The sequence below is a fragment of the Parus major genome, chromosome 2, assembly GCF_001522545.3.
Source record: "Parus major isolate Abel chromosome 2, Parus_major1.1, whole genome shotgun sequence".
NCBI lineage: Eukaryota > Metazoa > Chordata > Aves > Passeriformes > Paridae > Parus > Parus major.
The window spans coordinates 21,635,931-21,653,039 of record NC_031769.1 but is presented as its reverse complement, the minus strand read 5'-3'; the positions used below and the strand labels follow the sequence as shown (position 1 = coordinate 21,653,039).

Here is a 17,109-nt window from a genome sequence, read left to right as displayed (position 1 = left end):
TGTATCCCTGAATACAGAGACAACCCCCAACATAATTTATTTAATAAATAACACAGGCATGACTTCAATCTGGCTGCCCTAAAGGTTGACAGGGAATAATAATCTAAACATAAATATTTAGATTTTACATGCCTAGCTCATTTAATTAAGTAATAGTCTATGTTTTGCATTTATTAGCATTTCAGAACTCATAACCAAAGAAGAATATGTTGATTTTGATAACTCTTTATGCTCGAGGATAAAGAAGTATTGACTGGTCAAAACGTGGTTTTTTTTAGTTTAAGTGGAATGTTTCAGGAAGTCTTTTGTTACAATTTTTTGGTTTTGGTTTCAGTTATCATTAGCATGTTAAAACAGCCATAACAGAATGTTTTAATTTAGTTTTGGGATCTTTTTCTTTGTCAGTATTTTAAATATGAGAAAAGTTTGAAGCAAGAAGAAATTATTTGAACCAGAGATTCTGAGTTTCCACCAGACTGCAAACTTTTTCTAAATATAATTGAAGAAGAATGTATTCCTTCATTCTCTGAGTGAGGATTTATTGTACAAAATTAAAATCTAAAATGATATTTTGAGGGTTAATTTTGTATTTTTCTGTGGTCTGGCATCATCTTTTTTTGGTTTTGTTACAAATGTAGTCCTTACAATTCCTTGCTTCTTTTAATAAGCTATCCATTACACTGCATCAACCATTCCTCCTGCTAGGAAAATTAGTTTTAAAACTTTAGTAATTAAAAAGTGTACCATCTGAGAAGAACGGAAAGAACAATAACACAGGCACTAATGAAAAGCACTTCCTCTAACTGACATTCTGATTATTGCTATGTCTTAAATGCCAAAATCTGATAGTACACTTTTGTAATTCCTTATATAATGAAATGCTTAAGGAATATTCTACAGTCATTGGACCATCATTAACAGCTATGAAATTGGGTGTCCCATGGGTTTTTCTGCAATTTAAAGAGGGTTAAATTGCTAATTTACATATTAATTAACATTCATTCTAAAGAACACCAAATGTAATTCCATAGCATCTAGCATTTAACAGTTTAGCTTATCAAGACGTTAAATTTAAAAGAAGCTCTGCACTATTTGCAAGATTTTTTATTTTTTTTTTTCTTGGCTAATGATGAAAGGAATCTCATTATTCTAAGTAACATACAATTAAAAAAGGATGAATACTGCCAATATATTTATTTTTATAATAGTGAGAGTAGTAAGAAAACAGCAAAGCATTGGCAGGGCAGCAGGTTTAACAGTTCTTTAAAAAGCTCACTGATCTGCACAGACTGGTAAGTTTAAAATAAAAAATTGTTTCTGGTGACATTTCTTTGGAATGTGTCGCCTCGAGTCACTCCTAATCACTGGAGTGTGCTCAGTGGTATTTAATAATTCTGCTTCTGCTGCTCTGGAGCTACCCTGGTACATGCACCTTCTCTGGTGTGCAGCTGAAGCATCTCTGTGCAGCAGACCTATAAATACAAGCCTCCCATCATACCATTTAATAAAATATTGCATGGTATTATAAAGCAGGCATTCATTTTAAGAAAATTTCAAAGTGGAAAAATAAATGTCCTTAATACAGTGCAGCCACAGAATTATCATGTTGTTTATGTCCTGCTTTTCTACATATGATGTATACTATTCCTTTACTTAAATGCTGATGCCATTCTGTTTTGCTTTATGTTACCCTTCTTTGCATTAGTTTCTGTGATGTGACACAACCTGATTGTCTGTTCCCCTGAACTGCTACTTCAGCATTTCAAAATTGCTGGATTGCAGGTGCTCAGAAGCACAGCAGCTGTGATGCAAACATGTTTTTTGAAAGGCAGGGTTTCTCTGTGTCTAAATAACAGAAAGAAGCATTCAGGAAAAGAAAATTTTGGTCTTATATTATCCAGCAATAGTAAAACAGGAGAATGTATATGAAAACAGCATTATACATTCCATTATTTTATTTTTTTCCAGACCCCAGCCATTTTTTATGTTGTGTAAGTTCTTTTACTATTTTCAGTGCAACAATACAATATCTGTATTACTGTATGCCAATACAATATCTATATTACTCTCTTTAACAGAATCAGTCGTGAAATGTGGCCTATTCACTCAATTCCTCATCTCTAAATGCAATGACTTAGACATTGGTGGTGCTAAGTGGCTGACACTGAGTATTTCCTGCTGTGCTTTATCCTGGTATTTCTCCTCATTTACTGATTATTTCTCCTGGTCCTTCCTCTTGTAACTCTTTCTTCTCCCTTGTCTCTAATTTCTGAGTGATACTTCCATGCCTTGCTGTTCTTGCAGTTTCTGTCCACACCCATTGCCATAATTGCTTCCCAAACCTATTTGTTCTCCTTCTGTTTCCCCCTCATTTCACATCATCCTTTCTTTTGCAGGCAGCAGCTGCATCTCTTGCACAAAATGGATTAAATTCTAAAGTACAGTCCATCCTCAGTACTGAGTCAGGGACGTTTCCTCAGTGAAAGCAACACACAGCCCGAGATTAAAGATTTCATTAAAGGGCAGATACATAAAAGTATCACTTTATGGTGTCCCAACAGAAGTGATTCTGAAGCCTTCTCACTTCTTTATTCTTGACTTTGCAAATACTATGTATTTTTACTGTTATTTGCTAAAGCTTGTGATCCATAAACAAAATTTCAGCCCAATAGTCAAGAGCAGTGGAAAGCTTGTTCTTAAAATAGTGTTTGTAAACCTCAATTATAGGCATTGCAACCAGTTCTGTATCTAACAATGCAGTGCCATTGGGGTTATCTAGTTTGTAATCAAAACTAATTTAGATACAAGAATGATGAATGAAAGGGGTTAACTCACATGAACAAATCCTGAAAGAGTGACAAAAAGTTTTAAATTTAATTATGGAAAAGACAGTGTAAGAAAAGCATAACTACTCAGTAAGAAACTATCAAAAACTTGCTCTTTGGGAACAGTTACAGTCAGAGTGAAAGTAATTTTTGGAAGTATGAACAAGAATATACACTGAAAAATCAGTGTATGATGAACAGCTAAGAAACTGTGAAGCTATAACAGAAATGAGAGAATGTAATAAATGGCATAGGAATAAGTAGAAACGAGAAAATTGCTAGTTCACAATGAGCAAGGAAAAACTATATCTTTAAGGCAAAAAGACACCAAAAATGGTAGGATAGACTATAGAAATTAATTCTTTGCTTTTAGCTGTGGTCTTCATATAAAAAGAAACTAGATTAGACTAGTAACATCAAGAGTATGCTGTTTCCAAGGGAAGAGAAAGATGTACTTAGAAGGATAGAGCAGAGAAAAGTGAATTATTTGTACTGTAGATTAATGAATAAATAAAGTAACAGTTGAGAATTCCATGGCATCCATACCCCCAAATTCAAGAGAAAAAAAAAATTGCAAAGAAGCAGAATTATCTGACAAATTTTATACTGGAAGAGGTGATAATTCTAAATAATTGTATAGTGGAGATAAAATATCAGCTGGGAAATAGATTTGTCTAAAGTTAGAAATAAGCAGGCATTTCATTGAAATTAAAGAATACTTTTTGGAAAAAATCTGTGAAACTGTTGACTATATTGTATCATAATGTCGGTATTCTGATGTGTCAAAAGCACCCAGTCTGACTAAAGATATCTATGGTAAATATTCTGAAAATTGAAAATATACATATCAATAACATTCATCTCTAATACTCCTGTCTTGTAAAACATGTGAGCATCCTTCATTTTATGCATTTAAATATTTTGATTTATTTTTTGAGGGGGTTGATTATAGGGCTACCTCTTAGAAAGTTCACAGTTTTCATGACTGGGCCTAGTTTTAAACCCTCTAAATTTCACACATATAACAATTTGTGTATGTGAGTGTTGCTTTGGAGCATAGAAATCCATTGGTCATTAAAGAGGGCAGTAACTATGACATATACAAAATACAAATACCTATACAAAATTCTTACATCACTTCAAGGCCCTTTATAAACCAGCTGTCTGAGGAAATCTAAAATCGTATTACTGTTTCTCTTGTTCAACTCCTTTTCTTTAATCTTACTAGGGATGTGAGGAATGTGAAAGTTTTGTTACAAGTATGAATGTATGAATGTATTTCTTGACAAGCACCAGAAAAAGGTGTTTTTTGTGAGTTACAGGAGCAGCATCCTGGTGACTGCAGACAGCACCACTCACTAGCTGAAAGCAAGAAATTCTGAGGTATGTTAGCACTCAGGTTATTTCCTGAGGAGGCTACAGAGTACAGACCCCACAAAGCCAGGGCCAGTTTTTAAATGCTCAGCTTTGTAAAGTGCAATGTCCTGATGCAGATACAGGCAGGCAGGGGCTACAGACCTTGGCCCTTTCACATGGCAGCCCCAGGGGAGCAGTGGGACCACCGGTGTCTCAAGGGAAAAAAGCAGAGACTGCACATGCCCACATAGTAGGGGACCTTCATGCTGGTGTAGTCCTGTCTCTGATTAGCGTGTTCTTACAGCTAAACATGCATTCCTTTATCCACAAGAAGATTTCTTAGCATTTCTTTCTCATTTCCCAGATCTTAAGGTGAAATTTCTCAGAGATTGCCAAACCGGTTGTTTTTCCTTCAAATGAAAATTGTTTGGATAATACAGTATTACAGTTTTACCTTGGCACCAAAAGACATGGCTTACTTTTCCTCCAATAAATGTGGAGATTCTGGGAAAAAACACCCTCAAGATGAACTAACAAGATCTCAGCATTTTCTCTCATTCCTGGAGCTTTCTCTGAGTTAACTTATCAGTGCATTTTCTGGGAGGCAGCAGCAATGCTAGCTAAAATGTAAGCATATTTGCTAGCTTTGATGTTTAACAGGAGCTAAATCTCTGCCTGAATTAGAGTTTAAATCCACAGGCACCATAAAGGCTTAGCAGTGAGTGCCAACAGCTGTACACACTAAATCAGGCTCTTATGCCAAAAATATAACCAAATACTAGTATGCATGGGTGTAAATACTAAAATACAGGTATGTACATGTAAACTAGGGTAGACTGAAACTTCTTTTCACTAACTTACTACTGTGTGCTTCAGGGACTAAAATTTATGTTGTGAGGTGCTTTTTATAGGTTTTTGTTAGCTTGTGTATTTTTTATTATATGAGAGAATATGATTCATTTAACTGTAAGGTTAAATTTTGACAACAAAACTGAAGACTTGCTTTGTCATTAGAAACCCCAAGATGGCAATACAGTCTTGTTTTTCTTTGCTGCTTATATCTATTATTAATATTATTAGCATCATCATAATTATCATATTGCAGTACATGGAACAGATTTGTGATTTTCTCATTTGCTGACATCTAAAAGCCTTGGTGATTGCTAAGGATTATTTATACAAAAAATTGAAAGCTCCTACTACTTTGATGTTAACTGAATGAATGAACACTGTGCATGACCTGGAGTTATTAAAAGGTTCCATTTAATAATGTCAACCAAATAGATATCTCTGCTCAAGTTTGGCTTCATTTTAAAGACACATATAATATGGTTAAAAAGAACTACACTTATATATTATTTTCAGTTCAGCCGACTCCCACATATATTACATTTTCAGGTAGCAGCCTGTCTTGGTTATCTGTATCCTGATCACTTGTGAATGAATTCACACCAGGACCCTTGTGCTTTTCAGTGTTCAGGTAGCTTCAGCAGAGCCAAGGCACTCCATTCTGATGCAGGTAACTTTTACCACAGAGAAGGCAGCAAGCAAGCGAGAGCAAACGTCCTTCACCTTGATGCTTGAGGAGAGAAACTGCAGATTTATCAAATGGGTTACTCCCCTTGACTGCTGCAGTGGACTTTGTGAAGTCAAGGCAAAAAACACAGAGGAGAAAGCTGTGTTTTCAAGTGGGTTAGCTGATATGGGATGGGCCAATGAGAGATGTGTGCACAGGGCTGTATGGTGATGAAAGATTAGGTTCTCCCAGCAAGGTCAGCCACATCCCTGCCCCAGCCTTGTTAAATATCAGGTTTAACAACAGAGGGCTCAGGTAAAGCTAGGTGGGAGTGCAAACTTCTAGTCAGACAAATTTCCTGTGTTCACTTTATCCAGCCCTGCACTGAAATGAATTAATTTCCAATAGCAGGTAATATCAGTGAAAAGTTCTTGTAGTGTGTCAGGAAAGATGTTGAGACTAATGCAGACAAGGATTTTTTTTTACTCTTTTGCTAACCAAAGGAGTAGGAATTTCTCAATAGTGAGACAATGTCACTCAAAAACAGATAAATAATATTAGAACTCTCCAGGGTCATTACAGTGTTAGAAGACAATGAAGATGTAGTCATTGATCTTTGATGGTCTGTCAAAATTTTATGCATATATATATGTACACATGCATCATATTTTTATGTCTCTAAATTTGAAGGTATGTAGCAAGCAGAGAGAGAGACAAAGTATGTCTGAGTACACTGCTTTAGAATAATCTGATAGAGAAAGACAGGAGAAAGATCATTTATGCAAACAAGGCCAGACTGTCATCATAACATTTTGCAGCCTCTGAGGACAGGGAGGGCAATGGCTGGTATGCTAGGTCCAGGATTCAGCACTTCCTGCTAGAATAACTGGCTGAAATCATCTATAAGAAAATGGATCACAAAATTAATTTTATGAAACCATAATATTTGGAGATTAAAGCCACAATTCTCTGGATAAAATCTGTTTCCTCTGGAAGACAAACAAAAGACTTATGATTAAGCACTCAGTGCAATATCCTCTTTTCTGCCTTTCTATCTTCTCTAAACATCATTGCCACTTTAATACAGATTGTGAAGTAGTAGCATTTAAATGGGAAATCACATGGGAGGACTATACTGTATTGTTACTGAGATGCAAAGTGTCTCATTTTAATTTACTCTCCATTAGAAGAATGATGCTTAGAACATACCCATGCAGATTACTAAAGCTACCCTCAAATTACTTCTGGGAAACAGAAAACATACCTTCAGAGGAAGAAGTTCTTGTGGTGGCTAATGTCCCTCTCAGAATAAACATTTTGAAACTAAGCTAACCAAACCCACAGGAAACCATAAATTAGAGGCTTTTCTGTGACTGACTATAAAAGTCAGAGGAAAGGGTACACCTACACCATTCCTAGAGGCAAATGAATGCTTTTCCCAGACTTAGCTGACCGGGTAGGAAGTGAGAGGGGAGAAGAGACTGAATTATCCTGTCACATCAGGAGGGTAGGTAGCTAATCCTGCACTAACTGAGCTTCTGAACTACATCTGAAAGGGCAGAATGAGGTGAGATTGCACTGCCAGTTGATATTCTGTATGTGTCATGCATTTCTGTGCAGACTCTTAGTTTCCAGCACTTTGGCAGCTTTTAAAGCAGCAAATTTATCTGAAAATTAAGAAGAGTTTTATTGCTTAAACAAGCCCTTTTATAACAGAAACCTACCAAAACCTCCCCTACCCAGCAACCCAATCATTGCTGGTGCATGAAGCAGGCTGTTTGATTTAGCATAAACTGTTTTTTGCAGGGGGAGTGTGTGAAGAGGAAAGAGTACAAATGGCTCCATTTCAGTTCAGATGCATTTCTGATGACTTAAAAAAAACGGCTGAAGAGTGAAAAAAATCTTTTGTGCAGCAAATGGGGATTTATAGGGATTAGAGTCACAGGTTTAGGATCTGGAAAAACATTTGTTTTGTATTATTGTAACAATTTTTATGGATTAATTAATTGAATGGTGATGAGAGGAACTGCTTTTGATTTAATGCATAAATGCATAAGTCTGGTTTGGGAGTGATGGGACAAAAAGAGTCCCATTATTACCTATGGCTAGCTGACTGGAGTGCTTGAATTCAGCAGGATGGTTCAGCATTTGATGAGTGGGCAGACCTTAGGCATTTTTTTTAATGAAGTGCTGTGATAGATGTACACGGAAAATTCCAGGGTGATTTACATCCTCTGTGATACTGCAGAAGACAATAAGATTGCTTTCAGGGACAGCGGGGAGTTTTGCCTTTAGCACTGCTCATTTTATTCAACATTACTATTTCTAATCCTCTGTCAGAAATAACTGCAACTTCTAATGGTTTCACATGTTTTTGAGGTAGCTCCTGACCCCTGTGAACCCACAAGTGTGATCACACAGAGGACAGCTAATTCCCTGGCAGTTTGGATGCACGCAATGCGTGAGCACTCAAATGCAAGCACCAGCAGAAGTACAGGAGAAAAAGATCCATCTATGGAATCTAGTTACATGTGCTTAGCAGACCGGGTTAGTAGTTGTGATCCCTCACTTCAGAGGCTCAGAAATGCTCACTCCTGGACTTCTCAAACCATTTTCTTTAAATTCTGAAGTGTTTATATGAGTTATTTGCATTTTCCTTCCATATTGCCAACTGAAATATGGATTTTGCTAAAATTGGAGGAAAATCGAGACGCAGGAAATAAAGTTAATAGGCACATATGGGTAGAATATACCTACCACATACAAATGTGATGAAATTGATACCAAGAAAGTGATAAAAAATTAGTATTTATTATCTTTTTCCAGGAATCCAGCATCTCATTAGGGACTATTTTATATCATGTTCTGCATGCAAGGCAAAATGTATTTCACCTGAGAAACATTATAAGACAGATTTAAATTCCAGAAACAGATGCTTTTTTTTAAAAAAAAAGAAAAAGATAGACAAATTCTTTTCTGCCTTTGAAACAGCACAACCAGCTTGAAACAGCATTGGTCATATGCCTTCTGATAGAAGCATGAAGAATAGAGGCTTTTCTGTGACTGGGAGGGTCTAAAGAGGGACCTGATTATTTGGGGAAATGGTCTTTCCCCCTGCCTCTGGTTTTCAAGTAATTCCACATTTAAATATATCAGATTAAATGCTGTCATGGGTATTAAGCATATATCTAAAACTACAGCTGGAGGTCTTTCATTCAGAGTAGCTTAAAAGAAATTGTGATACAAATGAATATTTTCAATTTTATTTTAATGGAAAGAAGCATGTTAAAGGTGAAAACATCAAATGATGAATTGTCTTCTACTTGGGTGAGTTTAAAAACCTCCCACAATCAATGAGGAGAGCAGAGAGACCGGCGTAACATGCGAGACATTTATCAGGTTTACCTGCTTGTGAGCGTGGTCGTAAGAATTGATGTGGTTGTCAAACTCCTGGTGTTTGTGGTACTGCTTGTCACATAGTTCACAGTAGAAGTTGGCCTTCACATCCTCCAGGGCCTTAGCTGCAGCTTTCTCCTTCTCAGCGTAGTCCTGCAAAGGCAGAAGCAGAGGGAGGCGCTTCACCTGAGACCGTGAACTCCTGCTTCAGCAGCTCTTTTCATCACAAACATGCTAAGGAGGTTTTGGTCTTAAACCATATTCAACAAAAGAGTTCTGTTTCTTGGGAAATAGTTCTCACTTCTCACAGTAAGTTCTGCAGTCAGAAAAGTAGAGAGGATTGGGGTACAGTGTCAGGACACTGCCTAGCTCCTGGGCAGGAAAGCTGAGCAGTGAAGAACAAGCAAGCCCCCAGTGCCAGCCTGTTAACTCTGCCACTATTGCCTCAATATCTGTCTGCTCTTTCAGGTACTATTGCTCACAAGAAATAAACTGGTTTCATCTGACACTATGGCAGATTTCCTTTTGTGGTCCACTTGCTGACTTCTATGAAATATCCACAGGGGCCAGGCAGCAGATTGCTATGGCTGGCTGAGATTTCCCTGGAGCAGAGCCACCTCTGCAAAGGCCTTCTCTGTTCTTGCCTGTGCTTCCCAACATCTGCATGAAGGGACACACCATCCAGCCTAACCAAACTGAAACTCTTGCCTGCCTGGCACAGGCCACAGCCACTGAGGAGAGCGCCAGCCCATGTCCAGGCTCATGCAAACACAGCTGAAAACAGGGAAAACACAATTAGTTCCTACATAGTTGACCTCCATTTCTCCCCAGTGGCATAAGTGGGTGCTATGGAGAGTCAAATACTTCAATTCAATACATAATATTAGGTAAAACCAGAAAATTTCAAACATAGGAGCCAAAAGTTACAGAATTCAAATTAATACACTTAAATAGAAGGCCTGATATGCAAAATTGGAAGCAGCCTTTATCAATTTTATTTCTTTTAAAAGCCCTTCATTATACTGTTATTATTATGACACTTCCTTAAACATTTTGCATTGAAGTGAAAACTTCTGATATGGAAAACAAGAACAAAAAAGTTGGTAGAAGCTATTCATTTTATATTCATATTGACAAGCTGATATTTCTTGAGTGTATGTAATATATTGCCAGGGATTGCAGTAATTCATCATTTGCTGCATCGTTTTACTCTTCTAAAGAAATGAGTGCTTTCTGCTGGCAGGCTTTCCATGCTATGCAGCCATTGTTGTCTGCTGTCCACATGTTTCACTGCTCTTTGAGTGACAAACCAGAGCAGAGGGAAGGCAGGACACGCTGCACATCTGGGACAGCCTGCTCTGAGCACATCACCCTGCCCAGCACAGCTCCAGGCACCAGAGCTGGGTGGAGGCTGCTGTTTGGGTATGGCAAATGAACATGAACAGACATTTTGAGCCCTTCAGAGGGGAAAGAGCATAATGAGTGACATGACTCAAGTCTGAGATTTGGCCAAGAAACCAGTCCTGGTTGTCAGTGTGAGACACTGAACTTTGCACAGCTCTGTGCTGTGAGCCCTTCTGATTTACCCTGGTCTTTACATCCCCAGATTGCTGTGAGCAGGTCTACTTTACACCATGGTTTTAGAGCCTGCCTTTGCTGTTGAGATTAACTTCATCTAAACTCAGCTGTCCAGAAGTCAGGTGTGTGGGTAAGACAGTATCCTAAGCTTTGTCTGTAAGAAACAGAAAAATGCTAGACGCTGCCAAATGGTTATTAATCCCATCTATTTCAAAAACCCATTTTAGGATGAGATTAAATTCTCCAGAGGTTCTATCTCTTTCCAACCACTGCAAGGCTCTACATTACTAACCTACATCCTTAATTCTTAGATTGCTGAACTCAAAGACAATAAATTCTATAGTGTATTTCTTTAGATTCAATTCTAAATCTCCCCATGAAACTCGCATGAACTGACCTACTTGAAGACAGGAGGTCAAAGTGGTATACTGTGCCCAGAATTTTGATTTCACATCTTATAGAAGATACCAATGACATGTCAGTTCCTCTCAGAGGGGAAACATGCAAATAAATCTCTCCTGCAAGCATATAGCTCAGGTGGGTCAATATACTATCTATAGTACACTCAGAAAACAGCTAAGATGAGCGAACATTGCTCCACTTGAGAGGCTGCTCAATTATGGTAGTTAATCCTTGATTGTATCAGGGAGAAATATTCTCACAATCAAATAGTTAAATAGCTTTCATTAGTTATTTAAATTTACAGAGCCCATTAAAAAGTGATGCTTTTCAGCTTATGCTTCAGACCCATTGTTTTGCTAGCATTAATTATTCACCAGGCCTTTGATATAATTAAAATGCATAAATTAGAATGTGGATGCAATAGTATTAATTATGCAGAGATGTCTTCCCTGAAAGTCAAGTGTTGGAGGCAACATATTTTTATTCTAAACTAGTGAAAATGTAAGTTTTGCTCTCACTGGAAGCCAGCCAAAGCATAATTGTTTAGCGGGAGGGGTTGTGCTTCTTTTTTTTCTATTTTTTTTCCCCTTGGTCTGAACTGTCAATTAAATGTTTACAACCTGCTCCATCATTCCTCCTGGTGAAGGAGAAGCCTAATTGTTTGGGGTGAGCACACCACATTACTGTCTGTAAAGCACAACTTAAACTGCTGCTCATGAGCATTCCAAACTGCCAACTTTATCTTTCTCAGCAGAAATTAATACAGTTCCCTTCACATAAAGATGTTTTAAAACAGCAACAAGGCAGCTCCCAGGTGCATCCTAAGATAATCACAACTACCTCCATTGCCTTATTGCTTAATTATGCTTGTCTGCCATGGCAAAAGATATAACTTCCTGCTCACTTATCGATCAGATGCAGGGAAATTGAATGCCACATCACATACTTTAGAAAGGTCATGGATTTTTCTTCCTCTACAAAGACATAAGAATTTCTAGCACTACTGTAAACTGTGCCTAGTCAAATGAATCTTCACATCCAGACTTGTAATATCATCTCAGTAGAACTGTACAAACCAATGGTCAATTCTGGCATAATGAATGTGATCACATGAAAGAAAACATATGGAATTACACCTGTAGAAAGCATACATGATCAAGAAGGCCTGATCACACAAATGCAGACACAGGCAGGCAGGAAAGAAGCACAAACACATTTTGAAGTGTGGACCTTAACTGGTAAGGAATATATGTGTCACAGTCTCAGATTTTATTCTGGATCATACCCTCCTTAGTAATGGCACACAGCCTGTGTATACTCATAAAACAATATAAATTAGCAGTTCTGTCTTGGAGTCATGGACAACAGTGGTGCAAGCTGATGTAAGGGGTGATGCCATCCTTGCAGGTAAGAACTCATAGAAACCATGGATTAACCAACTTCTGTGGTGCTGGATGCAGACAGTGCAGTGTGCAAGGATAAACAAGTGCAGAATATGTCTCTGCATTTTTTCTAGAAGTCTGAAAAATGGTTCTGTATTATAGATTGTAATTGCATTCACATCAATTTGACCCACAGAGACACGTAACTGTAATAATTGTTTATATATGGGATTAATTTTAAAAAAATACTTCTCTAGCATGTTAGGCTAGAAGTGCTTTCACTTAGCAGCTACTTTTGCAGTATGATTCGTATTGTGAAAATGCAATTAATGGTAGCTGACATTTCATTTTCTAATATAGGGAAAATCAATGAAAAATCCCATGTAACTGAGTTTTCTTGAATGTTGCCACTGACATCTAGTCAATTAGATACCATTTATTAAATCCAGAGTCTGTAATAGATATTTAATAGATTGCATGGCCATTAAAGTATGCTGATCTAGACAAAACAATACCACATTTCTTGTCTGAGTAACTGATAGTAAATATATCTGCTATGTTCAAACGGACTGAGGTGAAAAGTAGGTCACTTGATACAATAAAACTTGCAGAGGCAATTTTCTACAAACCCATGGATTTCTAGAAATATAGTGGAGTAAATACCTGGTGCTTGTAATAGAATATGAGAAAAATATAGCATCATTAGCCTGCTTTTGATTACCTATTTCTAAATTGGAATGCAAAATTAGTGACAGAGCAGCTAACTGATATTAATACAGGCCTCAGTAAGTGACAGGCTGCTCCCTCTTCAGGGACATAAGCAATCAGAGTTTTGTAACTTAAATATAATTTTGTGAATAAGATTGTATATGAATGCAAGTTTTAAATACTTATGCAACTACTGAAGTGCCTCTTGGGGGTTCTCAGGCTAGAGGTTAAAGGAGAAATAGGACAAATATAAGCACATGAATTAAATACAGATTACCATCTCCATCTAAGACTTTTTAACATATTTTCATTAGTGAATTAGGTGACAAAATGAATTGTGATAATGTATTAATTCTATGAATGGTACTAATTAACAGCATAAGCTATACAAATACTTTAGGGACCAGGATCAAGATTCAAAATTACTGTAATAATCTTCAGATATGATCTTAAATCAGCAAGATAAAATGCAGTAAGATGTGTGTCAAGTGCTGCACTTTGGAGGGGAAAATCACATTCATCGATACAAGATTGGGAATAACTGAGTAAATGCAAATACAAGGGAAAAGGTCCAAGAGTTAGAGTGGAAAAGAAATCAAATGAAAGTCAACAGTGAAAGTCAAGGCAAACCACATTCTGATGTGTTAATAGTAATGTTATAAGTAAGATGCTGAGGGTAATTATTCCACTCGATTCAGTATTGGTGAAATGTCAGATTTAAAATACTATTTGGTACAGCTACACTAGCAAATGACTTGGCTTCTAAAATCTGGCTCTCTATCATTCCCACTCCATGTGTGATAGCTCATTCCCAGGCTTTTTCATTTCAGAGTTCTCTTTGAGATAAAAATGATTGCAGTTCCAGAATAACGTTTGGTGCAGGGACCACACTCTACAGGCAGCAAGGGTGAGACACCACCAACCTCTCCATGCCCTATATAGTCTTTTGAAAACCCACATGATTTTTCTCAAACAAAGCAACACTTGCATGCCATAAAAAACACATGCAGCATTGTGTCACAAAACTACCACAGCAATGATTTAATGTAGCCCTTACACTTCTTCATACAGACTGAAAGAAAAACAAATATAATAATTACACCTAACCGTGCCAGACAGACTTGAGTTTACTTAGGGCAATATGGACATATGGACAGTTTGCCCTGGGTTATATGTGCTTTTTGGGGAAGACCAAAGTGTAGATGTAGCCTTTGAGACAGTTTGCTCCTCACAATTTGAGAAAGACATAGACATATTTGACAGATCTTCCAGCAGAAGTGTAGGGATAAGAGGTTTAAAAGTAAGTTACATGCCTACATTAGGCAAACTAGACCTCAATCTGTAATTTGTATTTTCATTGGATCATTAATGTGAGTACTTGTAAAAAATATTTTTGAGGGAAATCTATGGAACAGCCCAGGTTGGTATGGAACATCTCTGAGTGGTCAGGACCTGTGCATAGATGTGTAGAAACAGCAGTCATAGAGCCTTCATTTTGTGTGCTCATTCACCACATCTTCCAAATTCCCTAGTTTTAGAGATACTTGCACATAATTTTTATGTTATTTTTATGTTTTCTTCTGCAGCTGGAGTGAGATAGATTTTAAAAGATCTTTAAAAGTCAGCAGGCAGGTGATAGAATGCAGGAAGTAATCAAAGTACTTGTGTGCAGTGTGAGACTTGAGTACCACAAAAATGTCCTGATATTAAGATATGTAACTGAACATCAGGTTGGTTGAAATTAATGAACTTTTCACTGAAAGCTCTCTCTTTTTTTTTTTTTTTTCCTTCCTGGAGAAGGCTGTTCTCTTACCTAAAGACTTTCCTAGGGAAGTTTAGCTGTGGAGATGGAATAAAAAGCAAGTGATTTGTTCAGCTGCAATAGCTGGCAGTGCAGAACATATTCATTTATCTCACATATGTTCTGCCATTGTCCACCTTGAAAACTCAATGCACAGTTTCTGCCACTGTGGGATCTACAGTGAGGATTTACAGAGCTATCTATTACAGAGGATTTTTTCTTCAGAGGCAGTAAATGCTGCCATTCCCAGCTGACTCATAGAGGTCAACACCTAACTTCTGCAAATAAGTGCATCTTCATATTTTTCACACTCAGGCAATTACTGCAACATTTTCAATCATATGCACATCCATTTGCTACTGGAATGGTGAGAAGTGCAGTGCTTTTAGCAGGTCCTACATGCCCCTCAGAGTATAACCCTGCTGAGACTAATAGGACATGTAAACCAATTCCTAATCTATTTACTATCAAAATCTTCACTGCTGATTGGAACAAACCTTATGGGACATAAGAATTCAAAGAACATGAGAAGATCAATCCAGATCTTCAGAAAAATCTTTTCTACGACACATGGTTGCTCCTGGTAACTTTATAAATGAATTAAACTTTGATATTTTCCATATTATAAATGGAGCATGCAACCACTAAAACCCTTTTTTTCTGAATATAGAGGGCATTTTTTAAACATCCCCAAGTGATTCAACATTTTTCTCCTCATTTTCAGAAGCTGGTGGAGTTGAGGGAGCTGCATGCATTAGATTTTCTGAAAATGTGATCAAGAGTTGAATTGCAAAGGTAATTAGGTACCTAACTGTAGGTTACATACAAAATCATGAGTATTCTGTTTAATTCTTAGAAAATTATACAATTAATCAAATTTGAACATTTTCATAATTTTATATTGCAAAGGGATATATCTAAAAGATAGTATATACTGTTTTTTTTCTGAGATAATTTTCTTCATAGTAGTTTAGTTTCCAGCTGGAGTTAAAAACGTGACAGAATAATTATCAAAATATAATTTATTCAACTGAGAAAAAACTGCCTGGAATTGCATGCAGTGCAGAAATAAGGGTTCTAGGATAAAGCCAGCTTAAAGAGGATATTAAAAATAGAGTGGAAATAACATAAATGGGAACAAAGTTCAGTTTGAGAAAATCAAGGGGTAAAATGGAGATGTGTGATGAGTAGTGTCCCCACAGGTCCCTATTAGGACCAATGATGTTCAATAACATCACAGATGACAGGGTGGGGTCAAGTGCACCTACAGAGGGTTTGCAGATGACAAGAAGCTGAGTGGTGGGGTTGACATGCCTGGGGGATGGGTGCCACCCAGAGAGAACTGGACAAGCTCAACAACTGGATGCATGTGACCCTCATGAGGCTCAACAATGCCCAGTGTAAGGTCCTGCACCTGAAGGAGGACAACCCTCAGTTGTACAAGAACATTAAAAGGATCTGCTCCCATGTATTAACCAAATACTGAGATGCAGATTAAAAAATAAATTAAAATTAATACAGAAAATACACAATTTCCAAATAGAGTGGCAAACACACTCAGGCATAAAGCCCAAATGATATTCACAAATCCTTCAATATATTTAGGCGGGAATCCATAAGGTTTCTCATCATCAGTGGAAAAGACTTAAGGACAACATTGAAGTTGCAGGTATCATTTTAAGATGAAGCATGATATATTTATGAGGGGGAATATGTGATGTGATTTGGTTGACTAAATTTGATTTGAAGATTTAGGAAAATCTAAAGTTACACTAAATCTGCTTAATGATTAATGTCTTGCTGCTTGATTTTTATCTCTGGGTCTCGTTGTTAATCTATGCCCTATATTAATGCTAGCATTAACATTTGACTTATTGCTTTGGAAGAGTTTCCAAGCATAAAGTCATTAAAGAACAATTTCAAAATAAAAATGCTGCCATTAAAGAAAGAAAAAAAAAATTGTTGCAATTCAGTTACTAGAGCAACAGCCCTAAGAAGATGAATAAATATGACTCAAGGACAGCCTGAGAACACAAAGGGCATCAGAGCTGTCAAAATTACTGGTGGTAGGGGCTGAAACAATTTCTGGGGTAATGAAACAGATGTGGGTTTCTTATAGTTAGGATTATATTCTAGGCATTTAAA

The 17,109-nt window shown here is 37.1% G+C and overlaps 2 protein-coding genes across 2 annotated transcripts in view; both read right to left on the bottom strand.

Annotated features, from left to right (window-relative positions):
• The window catches only part of LOC107215556, a gene marked incomplete at its 5' end in the record, with an annotated part of 821,761 nt that overhangs the window by 79,774 nt on the left and 724,878 nt on the right, over window positions 1-17,109 (bottom strand). The window lies entirely within an intron of this gene.
• ZNF804B (zinc finger protein 804B) overlaps window positions 1-17,109 on the bottom strand; it is a 40,528-nt gene that overhangs the window by 21,391 nt on the left and 2,028 nt on the right. The window contains exons 2-3 of the mRNA XM_033519653.1: window positions 9,802-9,867; window positions 9,103-9,246 (exon numbers count right to left, since the gene is read on the bottom strand). Coding sequence (XP_033375544.1) covers window positions 9,103-9,246; window positions 9,802-9,867 — 210 coding nt within the window. The remainder of the gene's footprint in view (window positions 1-9,102; window positions 9,247-9,801; window positions 9,868-17,109) is intronic.